The sequence below is a fragment of the Phyllostomus hastatus genome, unplaced genomic scaffold (assembly GCF_019186645.2).
Source record: "Phyllostomus hastatus isolate PE091 unplaced genomic scaffold, TTU_PhHast_1.1 phas_scaffold_216, whole genome shotgun sequence".
In the NCBI taxonomy this organism is placed as follows: Eukaryota; Metazoa; Chordata; class Mammalia; order Chiroptera; family Phyllostomidae; genus Phyllostomus; species Phyllostomus hastatus.
Window position 1 is genome coordinate 15,760,579 of NW_025334018.1, and position 17,858 is coordinate 15,778,436.

At 65.1% G+C, this 17,858-nt stretch overlaps 1 protein-coding gene across 3 annotated transcripts in view; it reads right to left on the reverse strand.

Moving 5' to 3' along the window:
- Positions 1–14,469, reverse strand: part of KCNC4 (potassium voltage-gated channel subfamily C member 4) — a 33,617-nt gene extending 19,148 nt beyond the window's left edge. Inside the window, exons 1-3 of one of the 3 annotated variants that reach the window (XM_045817076.1) lie at positions 13,209–14,469; positions 2,731–3,667; positions 538–741 (exon numbers count right to left, since the gene is read on the reverse strand). In XM_045817076.1, the coding sequence (XP_045673032.1) occupies positions 538–741; positions 2,731–3,667; positions 13,209–13,886 (1,819 nt within the window). In that variant the 5' untranslated portion in view covers positions 13,887–14,469. The remainder of the gene's footprint in view (positions 1–537; positions 742–2,730; positions 3,668–13,208) is intronic. The other 2 variants (XM_045817077.1, XM_045817075.1) reach the window with 2 other exon arrangements.
- Between the last annotated feature and the right edge of the window lie 3,389 nt (positions 14,470–17,858).

Here is a 17,858-nt window from a genome sequence, read left to right on the forward strand (position 1 = left end):
GACCCGCTCTCTCCCTACCCCCCACCCCTGGTCACATCACCCTGTGGCTCTACTCAAGTCACATCCCAGCGGCTTGCAGAGCTGGGTCAGCCCCTCTTGGGCTCCAGGCCCCCCAGGGCAGGACGGAGGAGTGGGCCTCCTCAGCGCTGACGGGACTGCTTACTCGGGGAGCCTCAGCCGGGCGTAAGGGAGGCCGAAGGAAAGGCAGGCTGTGACCCCGGGAAGCGGGGCCTGAAGGTGTCAGCAGGAGCCAGAGGGGCGGAAGGTAACAGACTGGGGGGTGGGGTCCCCTTGTGGTCAGGGGCACCTGTCTTCCCCGGGGGCACCTGGGGAGCGGGCTGGGGGTACCTTCTGAGAATGCCACAGGCCTTTCTAGGGAAATCGGGGGCTGGGGGTCCTAAAAGTGGGGGCTCGCCCAAGGCAGAGGAGATGGAGGCCACTGCCTCGGGGGCGGAGGGGACCTCGAGCTCTGTGGGGGACACCGAGGAGCCCCAGCTCCGTGGGGGCGCGCCCCCAGCCCTGCCTGGGGAGCCGTACCTTTCCGGACGCTCCCGTCGGCACAGGCGTAGTCCCCAGCGCTGAGCAGGAAGCAGGCGGCGGCCTTCTTGTTCCTGTCGCGCGTGCCGGAGCGGCGCAGGGCCCGGCGTTCCTCGGGGCTGGGGGCGGAGGCCAGCGGCTGGGTGAGGCCGGCTGCCTCCTCGTCGGACAGCACCGCGTTGGCCTCGCCGTTCTGCTTGGAATCTGCGGGGGGGGCGGACGGAAGGGCCGCCGCGTGAGGGCCATGGACCCTCCTCACGGGGTCACTTGGGTGGGTTCGATCCCAGACCAGGGTGTCGCTTCCCCCTGAGGAGGGGACCCAGGGCGGGGACCTGGGCCTGGGGGCAGGGGGCAGGGGGCAGGTGCTGGCTTCCCTCCCGGCCTCGGCCGGGCGTCCTTCCTGGGAGAAGGTGCCACGAGCAGGGAGGCCCAGGTCGGCTGCGGCTGCCCTGGGAGACGGGCCGGGCGGGCGGCGGCAGGCCCTGCTCCCTCCTTGGGTCTGGCTCAGGCTGACCCTTGACGAGCGCACTCCCTCAGAGGATGCCTGGCTTGCTGGGGTGCTGGGGGGCCTTGCCACGGCTGTCCGCCCAGACCCCCTGAAGGCGGTTCCCCTTGTTCACCAGGCATCTGAGCTAGAGAGCCCTCTGAGCTTGGGGCTCCCCTGGGTCTGGGGGACCCTGGGGTGGAGGAGGCCCCATTCAGCTCTGGCTGCTGTGGGCTCTTCGCCCCGGGCTCCCTCAGGCAGCGGCCCAGGCGAAGGGGAGCCCTTGGATCTGGAGAAGGGGGGCGCTCCTCCAGAAGGCAGCGGCCGGGCATTGGCCCGTGATGCCCTGACTGTGGCCTCGCGGGGAGGGCCCGGCTCAGGCGTGGCCGACGGCCACAGGTCAGCGAACGCCGAGCGCTGGCCTGCGGACCTGCACACTGCGACACCGGGTTTCCCTCTGAGCCCTGACGGGCCTCGGGGTGCGGCGGAAAGTCCCTGGGGCACCGGCCCGGGGATCTCTATTCAGGGGTAGGGAGGGGGTAGCACTTTGGTGGGGGGGCGGAGGGGAGCATGATGGGTACGGAGTCCCAGGCCCCGAACAGCTGAGGCACGAGTGGCTTCGGCGTGTGTGATGGGCACCCACCGACAGGCCACAGGTGAGAGTGTACCCGGTCAGGCACCTGCCCCGGTGGACAAGTCCCACTCTGCCCACAGAGCCTAGCCAGGGGCTGCTACCTCAGTGTCCTGGCCCACCCCTAAGTCCCCAACGGCCCCCCATACCAAGAATCCCACTTCCCTTAGGAGGCTGTTCCACACCCACCAGTGAGGTGCCCCCTCTGACCGAGCTCCACCTCGCCAGGGGTTAAGTGAGCCAACCTCCTTTCCCGTCTCCTGACTCAGGTGGTAGGGAGGTTCCCGGGGGGTCCCTCCCGCCCTTGAGAAACAGGGTTCAGACACGCGGGCCCTCCCTGTCCAGGACGCGGGGACCAGCTGCTGCAACCTTTCCCAGCCCTGCCTGGGCCACTGCCTCTGGGGTCCCCTCGGTGCCCCGTGAGTCCCTGAGCCCAGGACTCGATCTAGACTGTGCCGTGCAGAAGGCAGCTTCCCGCTGCTGTTACGTCAGCACGTTTCTCGGGCCGAGAGATGGCAGACCCGACCGTGTGGAGAGCTGTGATTCCTGTGTCCACGCCCCTCAGAAGAACAGCGTGCTGCCCTCCCTCCGGCCAACAACGACAGCGTCTGAGATTTGCAGAGTGCGTTTGACGTCTCAGAGGACTTTCGTTCCTGTCATTTGTTTGGGTCTTGTCAAAGGCCTGGGGACAGGGTATGAATATCATCCCCATTTCACAGGGGAGGCATCTCTGCCCAGAGAGGGTGAGCGACTGGCCTCAGAGCACACAGCAGAAGGGGCAAGATGAGATCAGAAACCTAGGCCTCCACCTCACAGCCCCAGGTGCAGCCCATCACAGCCTGTTCGGCGGGACACTCACGCCACAGACCCTGACGCTCGGGAAGCTATCAGAGAACCAAAGGGGAGAGAGAGTCGGCCTCAGCAGTGTGCCCTCACAAAGGCACGGGCTACACTTCGGGCGGCCCAGAGCAGGCAAGCGCAATTCCAGATTCCGAGGGCGGAGGATCACGGCAGGGGGACGCCCTCGGCCATGGCCACGGCGGGAGAGGCGGCCTTCCCGCCCGACCCGCAGCCTCACCTGCCCGCTTCCTCTCGACCAGGCCCTCTTCCTGGGCAGGGGGGCTGGTGTCGCTGTAGGTGCTGTCCCGGGGCGAGGTCTCCTCCGACTTGCAGTACACGGGCGACTCGAGCTGGGGCGGCCGCGGCACATGCTTCTTCCGCTTCTTGGGCAGCTTCTGCTTGGCCATGGCCAGGGAGTAGTACATACCGAAGTTGTTGACGATGACCGGCACGGGCATGGCGATGGTGAGCACCCCGGCCAGCGCACACAGCGCCCCGACCAGCATCCCCGACCACGTCTTGGGGTACATGTCCCCGTAGCCCAGCGTCGTCATGGTGACCACGGCCCACCAGAAGCCGATGGGGATGTTCTTGAAGTCGGTGTGGTCGTTGCCCCGCGGGTCGGAGGGCCTGGCGCCGATGCGCTCGGCGTAGTAGATCATGGTGGCGAAGATGAGCACGCCCAGCGCCAGGAAGATGATGAGCAGCAGGAACTCGTTGGTGCTGGCGCGCAGGGTGTGGCCCAGCACGCGCAGCCCCACGAAGTGGCGCGTGAGCTTGAAGATGCGCAGGATGCGCACGAAGCGCACCACGCGCAGGAAGCCCAGCACGTCGCGGGCCGCCTTGGACGACAGGCCGCTCAGCCCGACCTCCAGGTAGAAGGGCAGGATGGCCACGAAGTCGATGATGTTCAGCAGGTTCTTGACGAAGTCCAGCGTGTCCGGGCAGCACACGATGCGCACCAGGAACTCCAGCGTGAACCACAGCACGCACACGCCCTCGATGTAGGTCAGGATGGGCTCGGTCTCCATCTCGTGCCGCCAGTGCACGCTGGTGGTGTTCCCCACGTGGAGGATCTCCGACACGTTGCGGTTGATGTTGAAGGCCTCGTGCGTCTCCAGGCAGAAGGTGGTGATGGAGACCAGGATGAAGAAGAGGGAGGCGAAGGCCACCACCTGCGGGTGGGGGAGGGAGTGGGGACAGCTTTAAGACAGGGAGCTCTGCGTGGAGAGGGTGGGGACCCGGGCCACCGGTAGGGCTGGGGAGGGCTGGGATAAAGCACACAGTCAGGAGCTGGAATCCCTCGTGCAGGGTCTTCATCCACCCCCGTGGGGGCTTTCGGGCCGCATTTCCCAGTCACTGCCACAGCGCCTCGAAGTTCGAGGCTGCTCCTGGCTGGAAGCCCCTGAGGACGGCTGCCCTGCCCCACTCACTGCCCAGCTCTGCCCACCTGTAACCAGGTGTGCTGCAAGGCTTCTCTGTCATGGGGGGTGAGTCACTGGAACTTTGTTAGAATGCCATTCTGATCCTGGAGGTCGGGGTGGGACCTGGGACTCTGCACTTCTAACGAGCTCCTGGGCCAGGCTGCCTGCCCGCACACCAGCCTGACTTTGAGGCCATGCTCCTCCAGGTGGGACCTGGGACCGGCAGCAGAGCACCGCCAGGGACCTAGTTAGGAGTGCCAGTTCTCAGCCCCTACCCGAAGCCCCTGAATGAGAGATGCTTGGGGGAGGGCCCCACAGTCTGCTCTAACACACCTTCCAGATGACTTGGAGGCATGCTTAATTTTAGGGCCCACTGCATCATGGGAAACGCCCCGAGGCAGGTGGCTGGAGGGAATGACCCCGGGCCTCTTTCTGCCAGCTGAGCCTATTGAGTGCCAGCCGCGACCCACCTGCAGAAGCCCCAAGTCCGAGCCCCTCTTTCTTGCCTCCCCCCTTGGGGCGTCCCAACTGACCGCCCCGCCAGTGGGCAGCACCCGAGGGAAGACAATGCGCCAGAAAGGGCGGTCTGGCCGGAGTAGCCATCCCTCCCCCTCCCGAGAGCGGGCCCTTCCTGGGCCCTGAGCTCTGAAGAAGAACTGCCCGCACCAGGATCCAAGCACGGCAGCAGCCGGCCCCCACAGCTGCCGGGGTCTCGAGGAGAACCTCAGGGGCACCCGGCAGAGCAACGGCCGGGCTTAAGTGCCCAATCATCATGAATGGAGATGAAATGCATGTGTAATAGCACCAATTATGGAGCCTTCGCCTGTGATTCATGCCATGCCATTCACCACTGTCAGGGCAGCGGGAGCGGGGTCCAGGGCCCACCATGCCACACCGCCTGTTCTGCTTGGTGGGTGGATGGCTGGGGGGGGCTTCCTCCCGGAACACAGGGTTGAGCCGAAGTTGGTGGGTGAGAGAGGACGTGGCACCCCCGCGTCTGCCCCATACCCGATTTCCTCCCCGCCATGGCGCTGCCCTGCCTAGTGAATGACGCCTCTCGGAGCTGCTCCCCTCCCAGGGAGTCTGCACCAGGAGGGGGCGGTGTGGGGCACGCGCCTTGCTCCTCCTGCCACTGAACACCGACGGACAACTCGGGACGTCCAGGGCCCTGGAGCAGGAGCAAGTCTGAGGAGGGAACTTTGGGGATGAACCCGCATCAGCTGTCTCTTCTGTGCCTGACACAGTGGGGCCCTCTGTGCGTTGTCGCTTTCCGTCCTCCCCGGGGACCCGGGAGGCAGGCCCCTCTTCCCACTTTACGGAGGAGGAACCGAGGATCAGAGAGGTTAGACACCTGCCTAACGTCCCACAGCCTGGAAAGCACGGAGACGACTTGAACTCAGCGCTGCTTCACGTCAGAGGCTGTGCCTTCTCTTCACACCCCTCCCCACCCGCTCCCGGGCAGGGCCGGTTCGCAGGCCCCGGGCAGCCTTCTCGGAGCTGTGGCTGCTGCTCCCAGCCAGCTCCCTGAGGACCATGCCACCCTCCGGGACGTGGGCCTGCATCTTAGGACAGACACCCGCCACACGCTGGGACTTCTTTACACTTGAACATGGGCGGGCTGACCAGATAGAGCGCAGAAGAAGGGGGTGGCAGACACTTCCTCCACTTGACCACTTTGCCAGAGCTTCTCCTGCCTGCTTGTCCCCACGGAGGTGAACTTCAACCTCCTTTCCCAGCCTCGATGTTCGTCCCCCGGAAGCAACGGGGGTCGGGGTGAGGGGTGGGGACAGCACGTCCCAGCGCTGCCAGGAAGCACGGGAAGCCGTCACTCGCTCCCTCCCAGGAGAAGCGAGCCAGGAGAGCGGCCCCCCTGGGAGCCCCGTGTGACCGTAATTAGTGATTCTTAGTGATTCGGAAAAACAAGCTCGGGAGGAGCTGCCCAGGGGTGGGGCGGAGCGGGGAGGGCCGGGAGGGCCGTGTGGCTGGGCCACAGCCACCTGCAAGGCCCGGGAGCCCGCCTGGGGCCTCCCTCCACTGCTGCCCCAGGTCCTCCTGCGGCAGCCTGGCGAGTGCCGAGCACCCGGCCTGAGTTAGGGTTTACCCCCCGAGTTCCTGCCATGTTCACTCACTTTAGCTTTTTGTCTTTTTTAACACTGAGCTGTCCCATCCTGTCACCTCTACCCCTCGCCCGCCACCACCTCTCAGGAGATGGGGGCAGGCAAAGGGCAGCCACACGTGTCCGCTTCTCACGGGCAACAGCGGTGTAAGAGGGGGCAAAAGGCTCGCTCGGGGTGGACCTGCGGCCAGGCCCCCTGCCCCTCAGCTGGAGCTCTTTCCAGTCTGGACCTCTGACCAAACACGTGGGGACAGTCCTCTCCTCCCGGATGGCACCTAGAGGGGCCTGCGCCTCCTCTCCCACCTCTCCGGGGCTGGCGGCAGGTGCTAACCCGGCAGGCCCAGGCAGCCCTCCCTCCAAGGAGACAGGGGGACCTGAGGCTGAGCCGTGACAGAGGCGGGGATGCGGACTCTGGCACCCGCCCTTTAGGGCCCCAGTCCTTCCTCTCTCCCCTACGCTACTGTCCGAACATGGCTGCTTGGTGAGTGGGGGCCCTGCCTACAACAGGGGCTGTCACCTCAGCGGGCCGTCCCCTCCGGTGGCAGGCCCAGTGCTTTCCTCCCCCCACTCCTGATGGGGGGCTTCCTGGGGCTGAAAAGAGCCTGGGGAGGAGGTGGCACCACTCTGGTGGGGGGTCAGGGCCTCAAGCCTCCCGTTCGGCCCCCACCGGGCCATCCCAGACAGCTGGCAGCGTGCGTGAAACGTCCTTTCCCACCGGCCCCTACCAAAGGGGACCACTCTCCTCCGAAGAGAACCCAGGACACGACGCTGCTGGAGGTCAGAACTGCCCAGGCGGAAAGCTGCCAACGCGGCCAGGCCCCCGTGCACTGGCTGGGCGGAGTCGGCTCTCTCCTGGCAGCTAGGAGGGTGCAGGGTTGCGTCCCCCAGGACAGGAGGTGCCCCGGCTCTGGGCAGGAGACCGCTGCTTCTCCAAGCTCGCTGCTCCCCGTGGGCCCCTCCCGCTGGCTGCCTGGGGACCCTCCTGTCCCCAGAGCCCCAGGTATTTCGGCTAGTGGCCCAGCCCTGTGACCAGCCTCCTCCACCAAGCTCATCCTAGGACAGTCCTTGGTGAAAACGGAGAGCCACACACTTCTGGGTGCAAGTTGGGCTCCACTGATGACTTCCTGGGAGGCCCTGGGCAAGTTTCTCAACCTCTCTGATCTTTGTTCACCGAACGGAAAACTGAGCACCTACTAGGTGCCAGACACTGTTCTGGGGGCTGAGGAAGAGCAGGACACAAAACGAGACACCCCTGGCCTTGAGACTTTACCTTCTAGTGGAGGGGCACTATCAACACATGAAAAAGCAAAGTATATCAGATGGTGTTTAAGTACCAGGGAGAGAAACAAAGGCAACAGGGGGGTAAGGAGCGTGAGGGTGGGGGAGCCGTTTCAAATAGGGCGCTCAGGCCGGGCCTCAACGCCGAGCTGACACCCAAGCAGAGACTGAAGGAGCTCTGAGAGGACCCAAAGCGGGGGGAGCCGGGGGAACAGGCAGGACCAAGGCCCTGTGGCTTCAGCATGCTCAACGTGCTGAGGGGCTGAGGGTGGTACCTACTTTCTAGGGCCACTTCGAGGATGAGCAGAAATGATATTTGTCAAACTCAGCAGAGAGCCTGGAGTGTCTCGGGAATCTGGCACAGGCCAGGGGGCGGTGGGGAGGTGACAGACACCAGGCACTGGGAACCGAATACAACCCGTGGGGGCAGGGCAGGGGAGCCCGAGGAGGGAGGGCCAAGGAGACAGATGGACAGATAAACATAAGGAGACTCACGCCCGGGAACCTATATTAAGGATGAAGTGTAGGAGAAAAGAAATGTGAGAACACAGCCAAAGGCACTTGCAGAGGAAGCGCCGTGGGGCCGAGACGAGGAGCGGAGCCTTCTGGGGAAGCAGGATCCGGGAAGCCCGGGAAGCGCTGGAAGGAAGTGGGCAGCCCGGAGGGCTACGGGAAGGGGGGGGACGGGCGTCTGCAAGGCAGGGCACCTCCGAGCTGTCCCTGGGCTCCCGGGGGTGGCCCGTCCACCCTAGGAGACCCCGGTTCTAGCCGAGACCCCTGGGGCCCCCAAGGCGGGACCTGGGCCCTCCGACCCACGGCCAGGACCCACACTGGTTCCGGGGTCCAGGGCCAGCCTCTACCTAGTCCCACCCCCGTCACGCCGGCACTTTGGGGCCTCTCGGGGCCACTGAGCTGCAGGCCGCAGTCCACGAGCCCCTGCCCCGGGAGGAACCCAGCCCGGCTCGGACCGCTGGCCTGGAGCTCCAACAGCCGCACGCGGCCCGTCCCTGCCCCCAGCTGTCCTTTCTCTGCTCGAGCTTGTCCCCTGGCCAGAAGTCCCCCCTTCCCTCAGTCTGCACGGGTAGACACCACCCACATCGAAAACTTATTTATTTATAACCTGCCTCCTTCTAAAAATTACCTCAGGGAGCCAGGTCGCCACCCTGCAGGGCTCGCAGCTCACTGCCCCCACCCCCACCCCCGCTTCCCCCCGCCTCCCCTGAACTCTATCTTCTAAGACACCTGGGACGCCGCTCCTGACCTGTCCTGTGTCGTCATCGCTGTGTCTTGTCACCTAACTTCCCTCCACTGCCACCAGCTGCCCCTGACCTGGCCCTCTACCGGACTCGTCTCTGCACTGACAGAGCCTGGCCTGGCGTCCGGCGGTAAATGTTTTCTGAATGACGGGGGCCCAGCGGGCGGCCCGCCCTCTCCCCTGGCCCCAGGGGGCTGTCTTGAGGAGAGATGGTCAGCCCCGCTCGCTGGGGCTCTCAGTGTCTGTGGCTCTCCGGGTTGGGCCCTGTCTACCGCCTGACAGGGGCCCCTGACAGGGACCCCTGCTGGGGGCCGGGTAACCATCACCCACCCGGCCGGGAGTGGGCAGAGGTCGTGGCCAGCGGCTCGTCCAGGCACAAGGACCGCACCAGTGCACGGGGCCCAGGCCCACGCTGTCCGTGGGGCGGGGGAGGGGCCTGGGGGCTGCCTGTTCCCTAGGCCCAGCCGTGCCTGCCCCTCCCCTGACTCTCCAAAATAGCCCAAGTTTATGTTATCCCCTCCCCCACTTCACACCCAACCCCAACCAGCGACAGAAACACCTCGTCATCCAGGGACAAGATGTTCAAGAGGCAAATGGGCCAGAGAGAAAAACACAGAATCAGCCCAGGAGGACACAGAGGCTGCTGCCTCGGGGCAGGTGGAGGGTGGAGGGTGGAGGGTGGCTGCAGCCTCCGCCCGACACCCCTTTACCCCTGGAGGCCGTGCAGGGGCTGCACTAGGGCCTGCTGGCACCGCCCCTCCGGGGAGCTGCAGGAGGCAGGGCAGCCAGCACCCGGGCTCGGCTGGCTGGCTCTCCCTAGCCTGGACGGGAGGGACCAGTGACCCCGTCCTCATTCTGAAGCTTGTCATGCCCACTGGGCAGCGGGTCCCAGGCAACGCCCGGGCCTGGGGGCAGAAGCACTGGGCCCTGCATTTCCTCTCTAGAAGGCCTCGGTTCCAGTCCTCAGCCTGGGCCGGGGATGCCTAGTCTTGTCTTTGGTCCTGTGGAAGTCCTACGGTGAGAAAACACAGAGCAAGCTCAGACTCGGGCACTTCTGGGGACGGAGGAGACGGGGGCTTTCGTGTGGAGGGCAAAGTGAGGGAAGGGACAGCGGGACAGCAGGGGGGCCCCTCCGAGCCCCCCTAAGTCAGAGGGCCCCCGGGCCGCAGCCCCAGGAGGTGCCCAGGCAGCCACGTAAGCGGACGTGGATTCACAGCTTTGAGTCTCGTTTACCACTGAGGGGCGACCTTGAACAAGCCCCTCTGGGCCTCAGTTTCCTTCTCCACACACTGAGGCCAACAATCCCTGCCTGCCATGGGCCGGATGAGACGTTCCAAGAAAGCAGAGGGGGCAGCAGCCGACACACAGCGGATGCTTCATCGGCGTGCAGACCCAGCCCCAGCCGCCTGCGGGGCGGCGGGGACCCTGCGGGCCACATCCTCTCCTCGGAAGGGAAGCCTCCTGGGGAAACTCTTCCCTGGGACCGATTTAGCCAAAGGAGGGCTCTCATCCTTAAGAGGGTTGGTAAGTGAGCTAGGCTGGCCCCGCCCCCGGGACCTCTGCAATGTGGGTGCGAGGGAGGGAGTGTCCCCCGTGCCATCCATCAGCCTCCGGCCCGCCCTCAGGAGAGGAGGAAGGCCGGATTCTACAGCTCTGGCTGCTGCCCGAACCGCCGCCGGTCTCTCTCGGCCTGCAAAGCCACCCTGGCTGTCGCCGAGCCCCACTCTACCTGGGACTGAGGACAGTGGGCAGGTGGGGACAGGACCAGCTTATGCTCGCCGCCAGCTCCGGCCAGAGAAACGGAACCACAGCACCTCGGCCCGTGGGCCCGGCTGCAGTGAGGGGAGCAGGGGTGAGCACCTCCTGCCTGACCTGGGCCGGGCTGGTAGCTAGGCAACAGGCTCCCATGGTCAGCTCAGCTCACTTCCCGTTGGAGTCTGGTCTGCTCCCGTCATAACATGTTACTCAAACCAGACGCTGCGGGTGGAGAGATGCCCGGGGCAGAGTCCCACTCCTGGGCCCCGCCGGCCCTCAGTGAGGACCCCACGGCCGTGGGCACAGCGCTGCCGGTCCCTGCCAGGGAAGGCACGCACACAGACCCGGGTGACAGAGTGGGGAGAGCCCAGGCCCAGAAGGGTAAGAGAGGAAGTGCCACCGTCTGCCCTGGGGCTTTCCAGTGTCATCCACAGGAAGTACAGACCCTCAGACCACCTTCTGCACCGAGTGAGAAAGGAGCCAGCTCCCCACCATCAGTGGAAAAGCATGTTGTAAAGTGTGGGGGGGTGGTGGCTGGGGGTCCAGAGCCCTGGCTCTGACTCACGGCCCGCCGCCACCAGGTGGCTGTGTGATCTTGGGCCCCTGTTTACCCTGTCACGGCCTCGGTCCATTAGTGGGGATAACACCTCCACTGTAAATTCATTGGGAGGATTAGAGTCCAGTGCCAACTACACGCATGGAGTGCTCAGTAAGTCGCAATTGTCATTAGTTAATTTAAAAAAAAATTCTGTATCTTCACTGGAGTCCCAGGAACAGCTGAAGGCCCCCTTCACCTGGGCTCCTGCGCGGGAGGCCAGGGCCCGGTGGCTGGGGCCTCCCCCAAGCCCCAGGCAGCGGTCTCAAGGACCAGAAGCCGGAAACCCGCAGTGGGCTACTGGCTCTGCTATTGGCCCAGTGCCTTCGACACGATGCTGAACAGCTCCCGAATCCTGGTCTCCGAGTTGCCTCCATGGGGACCCGGGCTGACCCCAAACTTCCCACCTCAACCGGAATGCCCTGGCTGATGTGACTCTACAGCAAAGGGACACTGGGCCTGGAGGACCTCAAGGGGCTGAGTGAGCTCAGAGCCCCTGGCCGGGCCCACTTCCCAGTGAGGGGAGGAGGAAATAAACTCACTGATGGCACAGCCCCTTGGAATCCAAGGGGGAAGAACCTGAGAAGGTGCAAAGTCGCCAGAGAGCCTGGAGCACTCAGGAATAGGGCCTAGCTCCCCCGGCACCTCACTCACTCCCCCTGGCTCGTCCCATCTCCATCAGGCTAAATCTGCCCCCCTCCCCCGCCCCCCACTTCGGAAGAGCCTGAATTGTCTGCACTTGTCTCTCCCCCCCCAGGGCACACAGCCAAGGGAAGACACCAGCAGGGTCAGGGAACTGCGCTGAGGGGCCCATGGGACTCACAGCAGACCCAGGCCAGGGCGTGACCTCGCCTTCTGAGCTGGCGTGGGGGCCGCAGGGGAAGGAACTAGGGCAGCTGACCCTGGCTTCACTCTCTGCCCTGGAGCAGGTCCCTGCCTTCCAGCCCTGGGACACCTGCAGCCCCAGCAAGGCCTGCCACAGCCACGGCCATGGAGACCTCTGCTCCTCCCTTGTCTTCCAGGCAGGAGATCCACCCGCCCTGGTCTAGCAAGCCTGCCTGGCCCCTGCCTGCACCCACCGCCCTATCTCCCGCCCTCGCCCAGAGTGGGTGTGCAGTGAAACTCTTCCTTCCACGACCAGGGGGAGGCTCAGCCCCAAAGGTGCTGGGGACGGCAGCAGGGCTCTGAGACTCAGCAGCATAACAACCTGGGACGCCAGAGGTGACAGAGCCAGTCCCTAGACCCAACACACAGTGTCCCAGAGAGACCCCGGCCAGGCTTCCGCCGCCAGCCATGAGCCCAGACGCCAGCCCAGGGCTCCCCTTTCAAAGAGTCTAAAGCCACCCTGCAGGGCTGCTTCCCACCGCCCCACCACCTCTCCCACCCAGGGGCGTCTAGGGTACCCAGATTGACTTAGGGAAGGAGGGCTGGGGATGGACTAGGCCGCCCCCAGCCCGCCCTGTTCACCCATTTCAAGCAGAACCCCGCATGAGGGCTCCCCGGGAAGCCAGGCAGTGCTGCGGCAGCAGGGAGAAGCGGCGGCAACCCTGGGCTCATCCCCAGGCAGCCTGTGGCCAGCCACCGGCTGTGGGGGCCTGCAGGGCCCAGGCAGCAGGCCCCTCCTGAGTAACTCTCCCCTCACCTGGACACCGAGGTGTCCAGGAAGTCTCCGGGGCAGGCATCTTGTCACCCTGATAAGAGACCTTTCCCAAACCTAGGATCACAGGCCTAGGTTCTGGTCCCAGCCCTGCCTTTTATGAGCAGAGGAGGCCGAAGCCGGCGCCCCCCTCGCTGAAACTCCTGGTTCCCGGCACTCTGAGCTGCGGGAGGGTGTCAGAGAGGTGGCGCACCTGGACGCAGCTCACCAAGGGCACGCGACAGAGTGGGCGCTGAACATACTCTGTAGTTTTCTTCCCCTGAACCCAGCCCGACCCCGGCAGAAGGCCCAAGAGCGGCTCCCTTCCAGGGCTCTGACCCTGTGGGGGAGTGGGGGTGCACCAACACAGGGGGCCTGTGCAGACAGGAGTGGGGGAGAGCTCAGCAAAGGCACCCCCAAGTGCTGGGACAGCAAAGTGGCCCAACCCAAGTAGTAAGTCAAGTGTGTGCCGTCTCCTGATGAGGTGTGCAGGGGACAGGGCGGGGTGTGCTACTAGAGGCCTAAGGAAGGCAGGGGCAATGGGAGGGAAGTGAAGGAAAGCTAGGTCAGTTCGGGTGAGGATTCTCCCTGCCTCTCCCCACCACCACCCCAGCCCCCTTGCAGGCCTGAGAGATGGCCCAGGCTCCTGCCACTCACCCTGGCCGCCCTGGAGGAGTAGGGATCCTCGAAGAGTGCCCACATGCGGGGCTGCCAGCCGCGGCAGCCCCCGGCCCCAGCTCCTGGGCCCGCGCCTCCCTCGTGGGGCCCCAGGCGCTGCAGGGCCAGCTCCCGCTCCTCATCGCCGACCTCATCGCCCTGTCCCGCGCCACTGCCGCCCCCGTCCGGGCTCTCGAAGATGTCCAGCGCCTCTTCGGCGTCGCGGTGCTGCCGGTAGGTCATCCAGCAGCAGGGCTCCACGTCGGTCTCGTCGATGCCCCAGAAGGTGAGCTCCTCCTCAAACAGCGGCCCGCACACGTCGGCGGGGCAGTGCAGCTTGCCAGTGCGGTAGTAGTTGAGCACGTACGCAAAGACGCCCGGGTGCCGGTCGAAGAAGAACTCGCAGCCCCCGCCGCCGCTGCTGCCGCTGCTGCCCGCGCCGCCGCCATCGGACTCCGGCCGGCCCCCGCCATCCGGATCAGCCAGCCAGGCGAGGCGGGTGCCCGGCAGGGTGCGCAGGGTGCTGCGGTAGGTCTCATGTCGCGTGCCGCCCACGTTGATGATGATCTTCTCCGACGCCTCGCCCTTGGCCATCTCCTCCTTCAGACATGTTTTGGACGGAGGCTTGTTCCCCGACTTGCGCCCGCGGTAGGAGGAGACACACACCGAGCTGATCATAAGAAGCGCTGCGGGGCTTCGGCTTGGGGCGGCCGCTGCCCTCCAAACACCCTTCCCGAGGAGGCAGCGTCAGACGGGGGAGGGGGAGGAGACGACGAGGAGGCAGGAGGCGGCGGCAGCCCCCTCTGCGGCGTGGCCCTGCCCCTGCCTCCCCCCCGGGGCGCGGAGCGGGCGGAGTTGGTGCACAGGTGGTTGGGGCTTGGGCAGGCAGCCCAGGGAGGGAGGCAGGAGGGGGGAAGGAGAGCCGAGAACCCCAGCGAAGGGCCGGAGGCGGCGGGGGTGGAGCAGGGGCTAGCACACACAAGCTCCCCCGCTAGGACTGGACACTCCGACGCTCTGCGCCCGGGACACACCCCCACTTTACCCCCCAAAAGGCGAGGAGGCGCACAGTACCCGCGCACCGCGAGGCTCCGGGGCGCGCGCGCGCTCACACTCACACGGGCCACCTTCTGGCTCCCCGACCGCGCCGAGCCCCGGTAGCGGCCGGCTTCCCCGCGGTGGCGGCGGCAGCGCAGCAGCAACAAGTCTTCCGACCGGCTGCCGGGGCCGGGCCGACGCTCTCACGGCAGCCGGAGCTCCGCGGGCCCGGGCTCTGTGCGGTCAACACAAGGCGGCGGCGGCGGCATGTGGCCTCTATCCCCCATTCATAAATCCAGCGCAGGGCACGGATGGCGGGCGGGGCTGAGCTGAGCGCGGCGATCGGGCGGGCGGGGGCTGCGCAGGGCGAGGCGACGGCAGGAAAACAAGCGCGCCCGCAGGAGCGAGCCTCAGGTCCTGCGTCCGCGGCTCGGCAGCGGCTGGGAACGGCGCTGGGCTGAGTGCTGCGCGGCGGAGGCTGCGCTGGGGCGAAGGGGGCCTCAGACGGGGCGTCCTGGATGCGCCGAGCCCAGGGGGCGGGACTGCTCCGGGGAGCTGGGATCTGGGCACTGGCGAAGAAGTCTCCCGGGCGGCGGCCAAGCGGCCAAGGACACCTGCAGGCTTCCCGGGATGCGCCAAGTGGGAGCCTCAGCGCAGCGCCCCGGCACCGGGCTCCTGTGATCTGGCGGCGCTGGGAGCCATGCCATCCACGCGTCTGCCCATCTCCAAGCGGGGAGCCGGCCTTGGCTCGCAGCAGGGGGCGGGCGAGAGGTGGCCTAGCGAGTGGGAGGGGGACGCCGCGGCGGCGGTGGGCTGGGGCTCAAGGGGTTCTCTGCCTCTCTCCGGCGATGCTAGCGGACACCATTCTCCGGTGGCGCCTTTTCCTCTCGGCCCCGCCTCGCCCGGGCGCGCCCTCGGCTGGGCGGGGTGGGCGGGGCGCGGCGCGGGTCGGTTAGGGCCAGCTGCAGGGCTTCGGCGGCTCGATCTCAGCCTTCCTCGTCCAGGCCGAGCCCAGCCGAGGCGCGTAACCCTCTCGCCGCCAGGGCCCAGCCCAGCGCGCCACCCTTGCGCGCCTCCGCCACCTTCTCCGCTCGCCCCACTCCGCCCGGCTCCCCGCCTCCCCCGAGCCCGCAGCTCCTCCCACTGCAGCCCCGGTGACAGAGAAGCGCTCTCCACCCCTGACCTCTAACCTCCGCTCTCCCCTTCTGGCGGTTTCCGTAGCCCCCTCCCCGCCAAGCTGGTCTTATTGTTGCGGTTTCATTGCGGCTGACTGGAGGCGGGATAAGAGAGTGGAGAGATGGTGTCCCCTTCTGCCCCAGACGCCGTGCTGGGCCTCCTGACCACCCCGCCCCCATCCTCCGCCTACCAGGCCCAGCCAGGCCCAACCAGGCCCAATTGCCCCGTGTCTCGATGCTTACCGCCTCTGTCACACTCACGGAAGCCCCCGCGTTGGAATGGGGACCATGCTGGCTCCTGGTCTGGGGGAAGGGAACTGGAGTCCTGGCGCTGTTACGGGTGTCGGGTGGCTGGGCCTGGAAGACGATTAAGTTAAGCCCGGGCTCGTCGTTGCCGGCCCTGCCCCGGGACCCGGTCCTGTTTCTGCTGCCGTTTCTCCCACTGCAATGGGACTGTGCCCTTGCTGCGTGCCGTCCACCTCTCTGACCCCAGCTCCCCCAGGCACTGCGTTTCCATCTTGCTCTCTCCCACAGCGCCTGCCTCAGAGAACTTGTTTGCTAAGTGATTGAGAAGCCGCTATGCCCAAAGCATTAGGCACCAACCGACTTGACTGGCCTCATCCCAAAAGCAGTTTCCAGATTATTTGTTTTTAAGTCCAGAACCTCTTCTACATCTTTCAATTAAGCCTCCTCTTAATTTTCATTTTATTTTTTCACAGTCTCGGGCAGCCTCCAGGTCCGTCTGGGTGATGTGAGGAGGATCTTAAGGCAGAAATGCAAGGCGGCTGACACACCTGGCGGGACACCTGCCAGGACACCTGCACGCCATCGGATTTCCGGACCAGGAGCACTGGCAGTGCTGGGCAAGCAAGACCAGGGCCCGGGGGTGCGCCGAGGGAGGGTAAAAGCCCCGTGCTCATTCAAGGGATTCTCATAAGCCAAAGGCTCCTTAATGATGGAGCGAGAAAACCAAAATGACGATGATCTGTGAGGATCTACATTAATAGGCAGAGGAGGTGGGGCGTCTGGTCCGCAGCCAGAAACACACACTTACGGGCACCCCGTCTGTGTCTCGTCCCCCTGGCCCTCGGACCTGACGTCTGCATGTGAGAGTTTAGCTGGCCTTGAGTTGCCTGCGGCAAAAAAGAAAAACCCCAAGTACCACTGGGAAGAGAAGATCCAGGCCTGGCCGTAAGCTGGAGCGAGGAAGGAAGGACTATAGCGAGGATATGAACGACTGGACCGCAATGAGCAGCAGTCAAGGCCAGCCTGGTTGTGCACTGCAAACTCCCTTGTGGTCTGGCCCCGCCCCTCCCCCCGTTCTGTTCTTCAGGCGGCCTGAACTCAATCATCCCACGAAATGGAGAGGCTGGTGGGAGAGGGGAAAACCCATCTTACTGCTGAGTCATTTGTTCATTCAATTAGTATTTCTGGAGTCCTACTATGTGCCAGAAGCTGTTCTGGTCTCTGGAAATCAATCAGGACGACAGAGCCCCACCCCATCCTTTCCCTGGTGAATCTCCGCGCTGTTGGTGCTTCCATTCCGCGGTGTTTGCGGATCATGATTGACAAGTAGGGGGTGGGGGGAGGAAGAAAGCTGCCCAGGGAAAAAGGAGCCCTGGAGAGGAGGTCAGAAAGCTGACGCTGACAGTAAGGGAACCTCGGAAGAGCCAACGGAATCCGAGGGCCCAGCCTGGGAGGCACAGGAGGATGAAGGTGCCGGGGGCGGGAGGGCCCCTGACTCAGGTGCTGACGAGCTCCTGATTTAGGGACCTCAGCCTCAGACCACTGGCCTCCAGAGAAAGCCTCAGCACTGGCTGAAGGTTTATTCTAGAGCTCTGGGCTAATCTCTTCTGGAGTTTTCTGGGGGCTTCAGTATGCTGCAGTTGGCATCCTAGGGCTCGTCTCCCATCAGTTCTGCGTGTATGAGGTCATGCTATTTCCCCAAAGCACAGAACCCAGGAAGCGAGGAGAGCCCCCTGCCTAACCCGCAGTGAGTCCATTCTGGATGGGTGGGTGCTGCCCCCTGGTGGTGCGTAGAGACCTTGCGCCAACCCTCCCCTCCACTCGGGGCTGTGTTGATCAAGAGAAAAGGGGGCGAACCGATGGGGTGGTAACTGATTCTGGACTTCCCATCAGTCCCACGACCTCGTGTATCTCTGCCGGCATGACCCTCCCATCTGGGACTCTGCCTGCTCCTTCCCTTTTCCGTCCTTGATGACTGACAGGCTGAAGCAAGGCTGAAGCACTCACAGTTGGAAATTCCTAATTCCGCGAGCTTCTTTCCCTCGGTTACCCCCTCTTCTCCACGCTAGTTCCCTTGGGGCCTGACATCTCTGTCCAGGAGCGGGTTCAGGCCGTAGTGTCGGCCACCACGGGCTTCCCTCACTGGGAGTCTGAGCGTGGCAAAGGTCTGGGAGAAGCACGTTTGGGTCCAGAG